Source organism: Oryctolagus cuniculus, chromosome 6 (assembly GCF_051225735.1).
Source record: "Oryctolagus cuniculus isolate XC-2025 breed Fujian yellow rabbit chromosome 6, ASM5122573v1, whole genome shotgun sequence".
Lineage (NCBI taxonomy): Eukaryota > Metazoa > Chordata > Mammalia > Lagomorpha > Leporidae > Oryctolagus > Oryctolagus cuniculus.
In genome coordinates, this window is record NC_142872.1 from 2,761,089 (window position 1) to 2,773,151 (window position 12,063).

The 12,063-nt window shown below is 59.4% G+C and overlaps 1 protein-coding gene across 1 annotated transcript; it reads right to left on the bottom strand.

Annotated features, from left to right (window-relative positions):
- Window positions 1-2,203: 2,203 nt before the first annotated feature.
- On the bottom strand, window positions 2,204-10,887 carry LOC103345956 (ral-GDS-related protein). Its single transcript, XM_089335753.1, has 14 exons — window positions 10,873-10,887; window positions 10,620-10,682; window positions 9,530-9,621; window positions 9,127-9,321; window positions 7,722-7,915; window positions 7,317-7,585; window positions 6,474-6,689; window positions 6,038-6,141; window positions 5,519-5,588; window positions 4,192-4,266; window positions 3,709-3,783; window positions 3,149-3,181; window positions 2,673-2,794; window positions 2,204-2,452 (listed from the first exon to the last, which is right to left on the bottom strand). Exons 1-14 carry the CDS (start codon window positions 10,885-10,887, stop codon window positions 2,389-2,391), a joined length of 1,587 nt encoding a protein of 528 aa, XP_089191879.1. The 3' UTR covers window positions 2,204-2,388.
- Window positions 10,888-12,063: the final 1,176 nt, after the last annotated feature.

The following is a 12,063-nucleotide window of genomic DNA, read 5'->3' on the forward strand; positions in this document are numbered from 1 at the left end:
GAAGCTTCCTCTGGGTCTCCCACATGGGTGCAGGGCCCCAGGACTTGGGCCATCTTCTACTGCTTCCTCAGGCCATAGCAGAGACCTGGACTGGAAGTAGAGCAGCTGGGAATCGAAACCAGCACGCATATGGGATGCCGGCACTGCAGGTGTGGCAGCTTTCCTTGCTAAGCTGAAATGCCAGCCCCAGCAACAATGTTTTAAAATAAATTAAAAATAACTATTTGTTTGAAAGGCAAGGTGAGTGGGAGATCTATCTGCTGATGGCCCCATATGCTTGCAGCAACTAGGGCTGGGCCAGGCAGGGGCCAGGAGCTCAGAACTACATCCAGATCTCCGGTGTGGGCGGCAGGGACCCAAGCACTTGAGCGAGCATCCGTTACCTCTCAGGTTGCACTAGCAGGGAGCCAGATGGGAAGCAGCGTAGCACACCAATATGGCATGCAGCTGTTCCAAGCAACGGCCTACCCCACAGCACCCCATCACGCACCCCTAATGTCTCTATAAAAGAGGTTCTTCAGTGACCAACACCTGCAACAATGCTCAAGTTCTTTAGGAATCAGGTACACTCAGATGGAGCCTGAAAGCACAGAGCAGTCAGGCAATCACAATGGGAATGACAGCACCATTTGGCAGGGACGCGGCCATGCAAGGGAGCTCGTGCTGTGGGTGTGCAATGCTACAAGCGTTCCAGGAACCCGGCAGTGTCCCCCAGGGTGCAGAGATGCAGCTTCTACGCTGTAGCTCCTCCACTATGTACATACCTGACAGATCTGTGCCGTGTCACCAAAACCTGTGCCAGAGTTTAAATACCAGCACTCAGAGCCCCAACCGGAAAACACTGCCATGTGCCTGATGGTGACTGCTTACGCAATGATTCAACGGTGGCAAAGGTGAGACACAGCAAAGTGCAAGAAGACAAGTTCAAGTCAGCCTTTGGAATCAGAAAGGCCAGGTAGAGTCCCTGCCCTCCGACATCATTTACAGCAAGCGTCAGGTGTCGGTTGGCCCCACTGTGTGTCAGCGCTGGTGCCTGAGGCCCTGGGACTCCCCTCAGGTGTGCCTAGCTTCTGCAAAGCTGGTGGCTCCCAGGTGTGTCAGGAACGTTTCCTAAGACAGCTCTGCCTGAGGGGACTTGAAGACAAATGTGCCGTCCACAGGCACAGGTGCTGACCCTGCAGCACTGCTGTCGCCTCGCAGGTTGAAGATGCAAGTTCCAGTGAAAATGTGGGGACATAGAAAAGTTAATACAGAGAAGATGGAGAATGAGAGACCAAAGCAAGTGTCAGGAAGGGGCACCTGCTGCCATGAAGCCCAGCCCTTAGTGTGTCCATTATTTCCAGAAACAGACGGCTTGTTCCTATGAAAAGCAAGCAACACATTCATTTGGATGTCTCAGGGATACTAGCCATTAATGTGTCCCGTAGTGATACAGACATCAAAACAAACTTTCATGAAAATCATTTTGACATTGTGGTAGTATTTTTACATTCCATCTAAAATACTTTTTTTTCTTTATTTTTTAAAGATTTGTTTGTTTGAAAGCTAAAGGTAGAGGCAGAGAGAGAGAGAGGTCTTCCATTTGCTGGTTCATTCCCAAATGGCCACAATGGATGGAGCTGGGCTAATTGGATACCAGAAGCCAGAGTTTCTTCCAGGTCTCCCACATGGATGCAGGGACCCAAGGACTGGGGCTATTGTCCACTGCCTTCCCAGGCCAAGCAGACACTGGATCAGAAGGAGAGCAGCCAGGACTTGAACACACCCCCGATGCCAGCACTGCAGGTGCCAGCTTTACCCACTATGTCACAGCACCAGCCCCTCTTTTATTTATTTAGAAGGCAAGTTGAGAGAGAGAGAGACCTTCCATTTGTTGGTTCACCTCCCATATGCCCACCACAGCCAGGCCAGGCCAGACTGGACCCAACGTCCTAAACCCAGGGCAGAAAGTACAGGAGGAGTGAGGCAGTGTTTTTACACCAGGCATCACATGATCTGCCAGATCCTCTTAGGAGAAGGACCTCAGGGAACCTCAACCAGCGAGGTGCATCTCCAGGAGCTGCAACTAAGAGGGGTCTATGTCCGCAGCACATTTGCACGGGTGGAACACCGCTCACAACCTCAGTTATGGGGAAGCAATGACGAGGAAGAATGAAACTCATGGTGCAACATATTTATATTAACTTTAATAAAACTACTAGGGAGTTACTAAGAGTGACTATAGTTAAATGGGGGAAAAGAGAAAACATAAGAGGGGCAACTAAACTGATACAACGCAGGCCTCAGCTTCACAGCAGGGAGGCCACTGTCCCAGGCACCAGGCTCACAATGAGCTCAGATCTGCTCCTGAGGTTCCAGCACTCAGTCACGAGGGCATCACGATGGTGTTCATGGCCTTGAGGCTGCTGTGGGCTTCTTGACGGGGGGCTCCAGCTGGCGGGACAGGGTGTAGCTAATGGAGAGAGCACAGCCATGAGTCCACCAAGAGCCTCAGCTCAGGCCTCCCTCCCAGGGCCTGTCCAGGAGCTGCAGTCCTGGGGCCAGCAGTGCCCATGGGACAGGGCCTGCTGCCCACCAGGGGGCCTGGACGATGCTCCCTGCAGCTGCACAGCAGGGAGAGAGCCCTCCCCACCCCCACACTAGGCTTCACCTAATTCCTGCCCATCACTCACCTCTCCTTCTCTGTGAGAAACTCCACAGACCGGAACCACACGCCAAACTCCTCATCACGCTTAAAATAATACTTGCTCGCTGCCACCTGCAGTAGTTGGATTTCTTGCAGGACTTTCATTTCCTGGGGTTGGAGGGACACACAGGACACTGTCAGGGCCAGGGCTGGGAATGCTGTGGGGACCTGGTAGGGGAGGGGCTGCGGTGTTCTGGGTGTTTCCTCTTAAGAGGCCTCCTCCCCTCCAGCCCATGCAGGCCCCACCCTGGCCTCCGATGGGGGTGCAAACAGCCCCTCCCCAGGGGCTTCTCCTTGATTCCAGTCCTCTTCTTGCACCCACCCTAGGGATGGGTCTCCCCCTCATGTGCACCCAGCCCTCCTAATAGAGCAAAGCTGCAGGGGTGATGCATGGGGGTCCCGACCGGGGCTACCTGTGACCCCCAGTGCCCTCCTGCCCTGAGTGAGGCCACAGCTGCTCACCTTATTCAGTTTCTGGAAGCTGACATCAGCCTGCTGGAAGGCAGACAGAGTCCATCAGAACCGCCCCCAGCTGGGCCCAGCCCTGACCCTCCCCTTCATGAGGCCATCAAGGGGATGTGGGTAGGCAAGGACAAGGATCTGGGTGAGCTCTGGAGAGGGGACCTGGCAGCTGAGGCTCAGGCACCTGCTGTTCTCCCCTGCCTGGTGACAGGAGGGAAACAGAGGCTGGGATGGGCGAGGGTGCCTGGCCATGTCAGTGCTTCCTGACCTTGCTGGGTCCAATTTCTCTCCTGCCCATGGAGCCTACCCGAGGGGAGGCCAAGGAGGCTCAGCCAAGACCTTGTGTAGCTTTGTCCCTCCAGGAAAGGGAGGGGCATCCGGTTGGAGGCCCCGACACTCCCAGGGCAGAGGCAGTGAAGCCCCAGCCCCAGGGACGGCTGTGAGGTTCAGGAGAAGGGGGGGCAGCGCTGAAGGCTAAGAACGCAGTCCAGGCTCTCCCCACACCCCCCACCCTGAGCCTCAGGGACCCGGCCCACCCCACCTGCCCCAGGATCACTCACATGCACAGAGTCCCCCATCACAGTGTCCAACATCACCAGGTATTTCAGGTAGGTGCCAAGAAAGGGGACGACTCCCTGTGCCACAGCGGGTGGTGATGAGCACCTGCTCTCAGCTGCCCCCCGAGCCCTGGCCCCAGAGACCCCTCCACCCCAGCTCCTGGACTCTGGCTCATGTCTCCCCTGGGAGCCATCCAGGACCTTGGCAGCCTCCCCCATTCTCCATCCTCCCAGCTACTCCCAGGACAGCAGGCACCCCTAGGACTCCTGCTGGGATGTCCAAGGGCACACAGGCCATGTGGCCCCCAGCGCCACCTCAGCCCCAAGTGCACTGAGAGTCCAGCTGCCCCAGGCCCTGGCTCTGGTCTCTCTGGTGGAGGCCACTGAGGCAGTGTGGGGACTGCAGGGAGGGCTGGAGGTGGAGGCCCTGCTCCTGTGGCTCGGGCCCGGTGTGACGGAGGAGTCCCCTCGCCTGGGCGCACGCACCTTCTGTTGTTTCCGCAGCCTCATCTGCGCTCTCTGGGGATTCTTCTCCCGGGCAGCAAGCTTGAAGGCACCCTTCTGCCAGGATCAAGGTCAGGGTCATAGGGCCTGTCCTTACCACCCCTGCCCACACCTGGGCTCTCTGCTGGGGCACTGCATGTCTGACCCCCTCCCCCAAGTGCACTCTGTCTGGATGCTGTGGCTCCCACCCTCACTGGGGGCACCTTGAGCAAGGGGCCTCCCTGGGTTTGCTCCTTGGCTGGTGAGGGTGCTGGGTACACCCTCCCCTACAACAGCTGTCCTGACTCAGCATCCTATACCTGCCCTCCTCCTCCTCACTGTCCCCTGGGAGGAAGGCCAGGCCCTGCACCACGCATCACCCTTCCTGGTGCCTCACCGACCCCCGTGAGCCCTGCACAACAGGCTCATCAGCCCCATCCTCTACTTGAGAAATCAGAGGCCATGGGCAGTGGCCAGCCCAGGGCCACACAGGAAAGCCTGCCCTGCCCCCAGCTGACTGGCACCCCATTGCTTCACCCCAACTCCAGCTGCACCCCTGGCCAGGAGTCCATCAGGGCTCTCTGTGTCCTGGTCCCTGGCCAGGCACAGCCATGGAGGGGGAGGGCCAGGTGGTCTCAGGAGGCCTGGCTGACAGGTGCTGGCCACCCAGCCCCACTGGGTGCTCCTCCCACCCCCAGCAGGGTTGAGGACGAACCACAGCTTCTGCTGCACATCTCCCCTGCACTCAGGGAGTGGCCCCCAGGGATCATCTCTGAGTGCACAGGTTCTGGGTGGCCACACTTTGCTGCCCCCTTAGGTGGAAAGCGTTAAGATGTGGTCAGGCAGAGCCACCGGGCATGCGTGAGGAGGCCCCAGTAGCTTCCCTCGTCCACCTGGAGATGATGTCATTGCCCTGGGCAGGGTGGGAATCCCAGGACCTCAGGCAGGTGATGGGCAGTGGGTCAGGGCAGGACGGGCATCACAGCCACAAGTGCGTCTGTCTCTCATAGGCCCACTGCACCTGATGCTCGGCAGCCGTCGACCACGGGCCCTGGGACACCCATGTTCGGTTCCCCCCTCCCCAGTGCAGGTGGGCAGCCTTCCCCATGCAGGTCCTGGGCAGGCAGATCCCAGGCAGGGCCTGGCTTCCTGAGGAACCGAGGTCACCTGGTGGAAGGAGGGAAGCCCTTCCTGCCACTCTGCCACACAGCCCGGGTGGGGTCAGGGGCACAGAGTCTGTCCTGCTGGCCAATACCACCCCTGCACAAGGCCCTCACCCCACAAATCACCCTACCCCCCAAACACTTGCCCCGCCTCCCAGCCCCCTTACCTTGGTGAGCCGATCTCTGCTCAAGCCATTGTCCTTCTCACACAGGTGCTCAAATTTTTTGCAGCTATTCCTGTGGAGATGGGAAACCAGGAAGAGCTACTCGGTGTGATGGGAGGGTGGTGAGTGCAGCTCCCTTTGCTGGAGAGCAAGGAGGATGCACACGGCCCAGATGAGTTTCCCACTGAGTTCCCTAAGCCCTGGTGCCCAGGGGACAGGCAGGGAGCTCAAGTGGTTCCCCTGGTCCCTCCCCTCCACTGAGCAGCACCGTTCTGCCTCAAGTTCACCTGCACAGGGAGCTCCAGTGCTGCCCAGGAGCACTGTTAAAGAACTGGTGCCTGACAGCAAAGCAAATATAATCCTGCGGCAAAAATTAGGCAGAAGGTCTAGGGGTCTCGAAGGTGCCATCCCCATGCCTCCCATTTAGAGTCCACGTCTGGCCCCTCCCAGAGTCATGGGGGTTAGTGGTGAGTCCTAGGGTCCCAGGTACACCCTGGTGCTCCTGTGGGAGAAGGCACCCACCTGGAGACTTCTCCCCACGTCTCTTGCAGGCGACAAATTGGGGAGGTCTGTAGAGCAGTGAGGATGGCATGGGCCGAGGAAACGTTCCTGAGGGTCTGGCACTCCTGGAGAGCAGAGCAGATGAGGGAGAAGTCACCTGATCCCCCTGGGCTGACATCCCCCTGCTGCATCAGATGCCCACGGAGCCACAGGAAGGCACGAGGGCACTGTGGCCACCCTCACAGGGAGAGGATTGGGTTCAACCCACACGGAGGTTCAGGTGGGAGGTGAGCATGCACCCCTGGGGGAAGTGAGTCAGGTCAGGCCCCTCCCTGCCAGGAAGGGCCCAGGGTCTGTGCAGGGCCTTCAGCCACAGGGTGTACTCCCGAGGGCTGATAAAGCAAAACGGCCATTCCCAGAGTGCAGTAAGCGAGGGCCCTGGCCACCCGCAGCTGACCTTGGCCACCTTGATCCAGTGCTCCACCACACGGGCCCTGTCCGTGGCCTTCATGCTGGGGTCCCCCAAGCATGTGGTTACTACACAATTTGTCATGCAGTTGAACTGCTGGACGGTGGCATGGACAGTGGAGGCCAGGTGTTCCTTGCCTCTCTTGTTGCTCTTGGTCCAGACGGAGCCCAGGCAGTGGAAGGGCACAACCTTCTGGAACAGCTCCTGGGGAGGAGAGTGTCCCATGGGCACAGCCACCCCCACTCAGAGTGCAGGGGTGCTGTGCATGGGCCTCTCAGCGGTGGGAGCAGCAGCCCCCTGAGGGTGCCCAGAGCTCCACAGCCCAGAGCCCATTCTTGGAGAGAAGACACAGAGGTGTTTTCTCCCGGGCATCCTGGTCAACTCCCCATCCCTCAGCCCATCACCATCAGCCCTGTGCTCCTTGTGCCCATCCCAACGCACCTCCCTGTGGCAGCTATAACAAGGGGCTCTGTTTGCGTGTCTACTCTGGGACCCCGTCCAACTCTGAAGCCTGATCAGTGCTGAGACAGGTAGGCATTCTGGGCAGACCGGCAGGGACTGGGGCCTGGCAGCACCTCAGTGAGTGCCCTCCACCACCACTGGGCCACACCGTGCCCAGCTTTCTGTCTGTCGCTCTGTGCACCTGGCATGAGTGTGTCCCATCTCTGCTGTGCACAGGGGACAGGTGGGTTAGGACATGAGAAACGAGCCCGGGTCACACTGGGGCTGAGACATGAAGCCTGGGCTGACTCTGGCCAGGGCTTGTGTGGGATGGCAGGTGCCACAGGGACGCCGTGGTCCTGGCCCTGCGCAGCAGAGCCGGCTGCTCACCGCATCCAGAAGCGTGAGCTGTTCTGCCATCGTCCTGGGGGAGAAGGCGGTGATGTCAACCATCTCTGCCCCAGGCAGCTCCTCTGCAGTCCCAGCCCAGCCAGAGGAGGCCTGTGGAGCTGGCCCTGGTGCTGATTGTGCGCATGGGGGCAGGCCCCATGGGGAAGCTGGCCCTGGCTCTGGAGCAGGTCCTGGCTGAGCCAGTTGTGCTGCAGCTGGCTCCAGAGTCAGTGTGCGGAAGCGTGCTGGCCCAGCATGCAGAGCAGGAGCTGGAAGAAGAAAGGGTCGCCAACGTGAATCACCTTCCAGTGGCCTCTGCAAACCCCGAGAGGTCGCACTGCCTGGAAGGGGATTCCAGCCCCAAATACCACCCCTGAGAGACCTGCAGACTGCGCTGCCCCTCACCGTCTGCTTTGGCCTCAGGGTGCTGGGCGTGTCCGGGCAGGGCATACAGAAAGTACACCTGGGTCCCCAGGTCTCCTCCAGGCAGGCTGACAGGCTTGCAGCCCACCTTCATCTTCAGCAGTGGAAGGCTGGTGTTGCCATGGAGCTCTGCCTCGTACAGGTCTCTGCAGCGTCCCAGGAAGGAAGCCATGTTGCTGGGGACACAAGCGATGGCAGCGGGGTCAGAGGCTGGCCTTGGCCGTCACACTGCACTGCCTGGGGCCCCTCTGTGGTTCTGGGGCCCTGGGCATGCCTCAGCCTGTTCAGAGCATGACCCCACCCCCCAAGCCCTCCCGGGCTGCCCCGGCCGTGGGAGATCTGGTCAACAGGGCTGGTGCACACCCCGTGGTGACAGCCTCCCAGTGACCTTCTTTCCTGAGGGGAGGGCCCCCGGCGCTCAGCACGAGGCTCCAGGCTGACTTAGGAGCAGGTTTCTCAGGATCTCTGCAGGTCTGGACCTCCTGGGGTGGGGGCGGGGAGCGTGGGTGGAGCTGGGAAGCACCTGTGCTGGGCATGGACCCCTGGCTGCTCTGTGCCCCAGCCTCCCCTCTCCTTTGCAGGTCTGGGACCCCATTCCCAGCTCTGTTCTCCTTTCCTTTGCGGGGAGTCCCCGGGCCTCGGTACTCTCAGAGGAGTCACAGGAAGTGGGGGATCCACACCCTGCCTGTCCATCCCCAGCCACAGCCCACATTTCGCTCCCACAGTTTGCAGGGACAGAAGGCCTCCGACTGGACCCACAGTCCGTGACGTCCTAGTGGGGCCTGGGCTCTGACATCCTGGCAAGACCATGGGAGGACGATCCTCTCCCCTCTGACCCTGTGGACAGGACCTGAGCAGGCATTCAGCTGGGAGAGTCTGAGTCCTCCCAGGTCAAGAGGCCCCGGGAATGCTGTCTGCTTTGTTCACTGAGCTGTGACACGTGTCTGCAAAGTGACTGCCCAGTGTTTAACATTCACGTGCTGTGGGGATGAACCACACACGGACCCTTGCCAGAGAGCTGAGGGGCCTGGGCCCCACACCCAGTGCCCGGGCCCTGCTCTGTCTGTATCAGGGCCTGGGGCTGGGAGGCCTCCTTTACAGATGGGAAGGCAGGGCTGCTCTCTGTGGGGTTTTGCAAACCTCGAGGGCCGTGGGCTATTGAGTCCCAAGGGTGCAGAGACCAGAAGAAGAGGGATGAGCACAGCGCCAGCAGCCCTGGCCACAGAGCAGGCACCAGGCCCCTGCCATGTCTGCAGTCACATGGTCCCTGTCAACCCCTGAGGCTCACGCCCACACCACCCCACTTCTCAGAGGAGCACACAGTCACAGAGAGCCACGGCTAGGGGGCGGCAGAGGCCTTGTGTTCCTGGAGGGCACAGACACTCACCTATGGAATATCTGGTCCAGGAAATACGGAACAGTGCTGAAGTCACCATGTGAGCACAACAGAGTGGACAGGTAAGCGATGGTTCTTCCTGGGGAGGCCGGGACCAGGGACTCCTCCAGCTTCACCCCGGTGCCTGGCTGCAGGCTCCGCAGGGGACAGACCTCCACCAGGTGCAGTGTGGACACACCTCCAAACTAGGGGGGACCAGCAGGGACAGGAGTCAGAGGCGGCTCCAGGGACCCCCGACCACGGGAGTCTGGGCTGGGGGAAGACCCCCTCACAGAGGGCATCCAGCTGCACCAGGTGACCCCTCACATCCCTGGGGGTTGGGAATGAAAGGCCCAGAGTGACTTTGTTGGCCACATAGAGAGCAGTGAGGGAGAGTGGGGAGGGCAGAATATCCCCCAGGGAGGCCAGCAACTGGGAGCAGCAGTGCAGAGATGGCAGCTGGCGGTGTGCCGGCCACAGCCCTTCTGCACGGTGATCTGACCGTGGCTGCTCCAGGGGGACACCTCAGCCCCTCTCCCCAGCAAGTGCGGTCTGGGCCTCTGTCTCAGCAGGGCATTAGCTCCTGTGAGAGCGACGGTGATGCTCTGACTCTGCATCCCTGAGTGTGGTTGCATGTGCCATGTGCTCCTGAGGAGGTGATGGACGTTAGGCCAGGCCATGGTGTGGGCCCCAGGTCTGCCGTGCTGATAAGGAGAGGGGACAAGGACACAGAGAAGCACGGGAGAACACGAGAACACGGGAACAGAGATGGACATGTACAAGCAGGAGACACAGGCACATCCAGCCCCCAGCACTGTGTGCAAACTCCTGTGTGAGAGCCGCCCTCGTGTGGGCCCTGGGCTGTGACTGCCCAGCAGACCAGGCTTCCAGGGGCACTCTCTGAGGCCGTGACCTGCAGCAGGGCAGCCGGGGAGGAGCATGTTATCCCAGCTGAGCCACAGGACAAATGTCCTTTCTCATGCAACAGGATGGAGATGGGTGGGGGCTCCAGGGCTGAGACCGAGAGACACACTGCCAACAAGTGCATGGAGTAGTCTCGCTCTCTCCTGAGTGTAAGCCTCACCCCTGTGTATGGGGTTTGGGTTCTCCATTGTGGGCTGTGGGGAGGTCTGGAAGCACAGCGGAACTGACCCCTGCCCGGGATTCCCGGGCTGGGTGGGAAAACAGTGCTGTCCCACACGCGGACGCTCTTGACTTTGTATCCAGGGAACCAGTAGTAACCTGTCCCCTGAAAATCCCACCAGGACCCGACATGGGGTTGCCATAACCCAGCTGTCAGTGGGCAGCATAGGGGCGAGATCTCTTAGGAACGAGACTGGGGTCAGTCACTCGGGAGGGAAACACCAGGGCGGGGCCCAGAGGTGCCTATATCCAGGCTCTGGTCCTCGGCCCAGCCTGGTCATCTTGAGTCCCCGCCTGTGTATCTCCCTAGGCCCCTCCCTCAGCCCAGCCCAGCACTGTCCACGGCTGTTGGCCTGACACACCTGTCCATTGCCTGAGAAGATGAGTTCCTCATGGGAATCATTGCTGATCTCCAGCGTGGAGCCCTGCAAACAGAGTGCCCGGAGCCAGGCCAGAAGGCGTCAGTGTCCCACAGGAGACACCCCGTGAGTATTTCCACTCCCCAGATCACATATGTAGGGACATCTGGGTATACCCCCAGCCAGGAGGACTCCAGGGGACACAGGAGAACTCAGGCGTAACCCCTGAGTACACAAAAGGGCCCCCAATGCCCACTTTCCCATCCGCCATCCCTGGAATGGGTACAGATGACACCACAGCCGTCCTCCAACACCTGAATCCTGGTGCTGTGCAGGAAGGACCCCTCCTCTTGTTCCCTTCGTGGGGACAGGAAGACAGCCCATGCGGGGTCACCAGAGACTCCGGCCCTGGACGGGACTTCCCAGGGCTGTAAACCCTGTTACCTGTGGCTGCCTCCTCCCCCGTGGCCACAGGCGTCCATAGTGAGAGCTCAGCCAGCGTGTTACACGCTGGAAGAGACCTTCATTCTGGGCTTTGGCTCTGCGAGAGCCTCGCCTTGATGAGAAGCAGCAAGGGAACATAGTTCTCCCTGCAACGTTTCCTATCAAGTGAGGTGGCAATGGCTACCACTAGAATGTGGGTGCCTGGTTACCAGAGTTCCATGTTCTGTTGTGGCCCGTCACCAAGGAAGTGAGGTCACTTCCTCCAGGTCCAGGACATGGACCCTTCCAGCAGGAAGAGCTCCCAAGGCCCTCTGGGCTGCTGACTGTTCCTCTCCTGCCCCGATGCCATCCCCTTGACTGTGCACAATTCTGCAAACACAGCCCCATCCCTCAGTGCCTGGGAGACCTGGATGGGGTCAGGATCCCAGGTTGAAGGGCACTCAGTTGGAATCTAAACCTCCTTTTCCTATCATTTCCCAAAGACAGTAGCCTGCTTCTTAGGAAGGCCCCTAAGATCCAAGCTAAGGTCAGTGAGGAAAGCCAAGGGCAGTGTCTACAACAGACTCGAAGCTCCATCCCTGAGTCGGGGGGGCCCATCGGCCAAGGAGATTTAGAGGATGGCCTGAAGCATGTTTCCTGGTCTGAAGTTTGAGTGTCTCTGGTTTGGACATCGGGCATTTCAGAGAACTCCACGAGGAGACCTGAGACAGCGCACGTGAAAGACATCCTCCAAAACTGATGGCGAATCAGCCGTCATCTGCATGTGAGGCCTCCGAACCAGGCCACCTCACAGACAGATAATACAAGCTCAGCATCAGCAACCAGGGCCAGAGTCGAGGAACAAGTCCACTGTCGTTTTCCACTGAAACACAAATGCCCCCCCACAGGTGCCTCCATTTTCACCACAGATGCCAACAGGAAGACACTTCCACTTGAAAGCAGGTCTAGTCTCATTCAGCTTGGCCTGATTATTTACGTGAGTGCAGAGAGAATATTGATCATA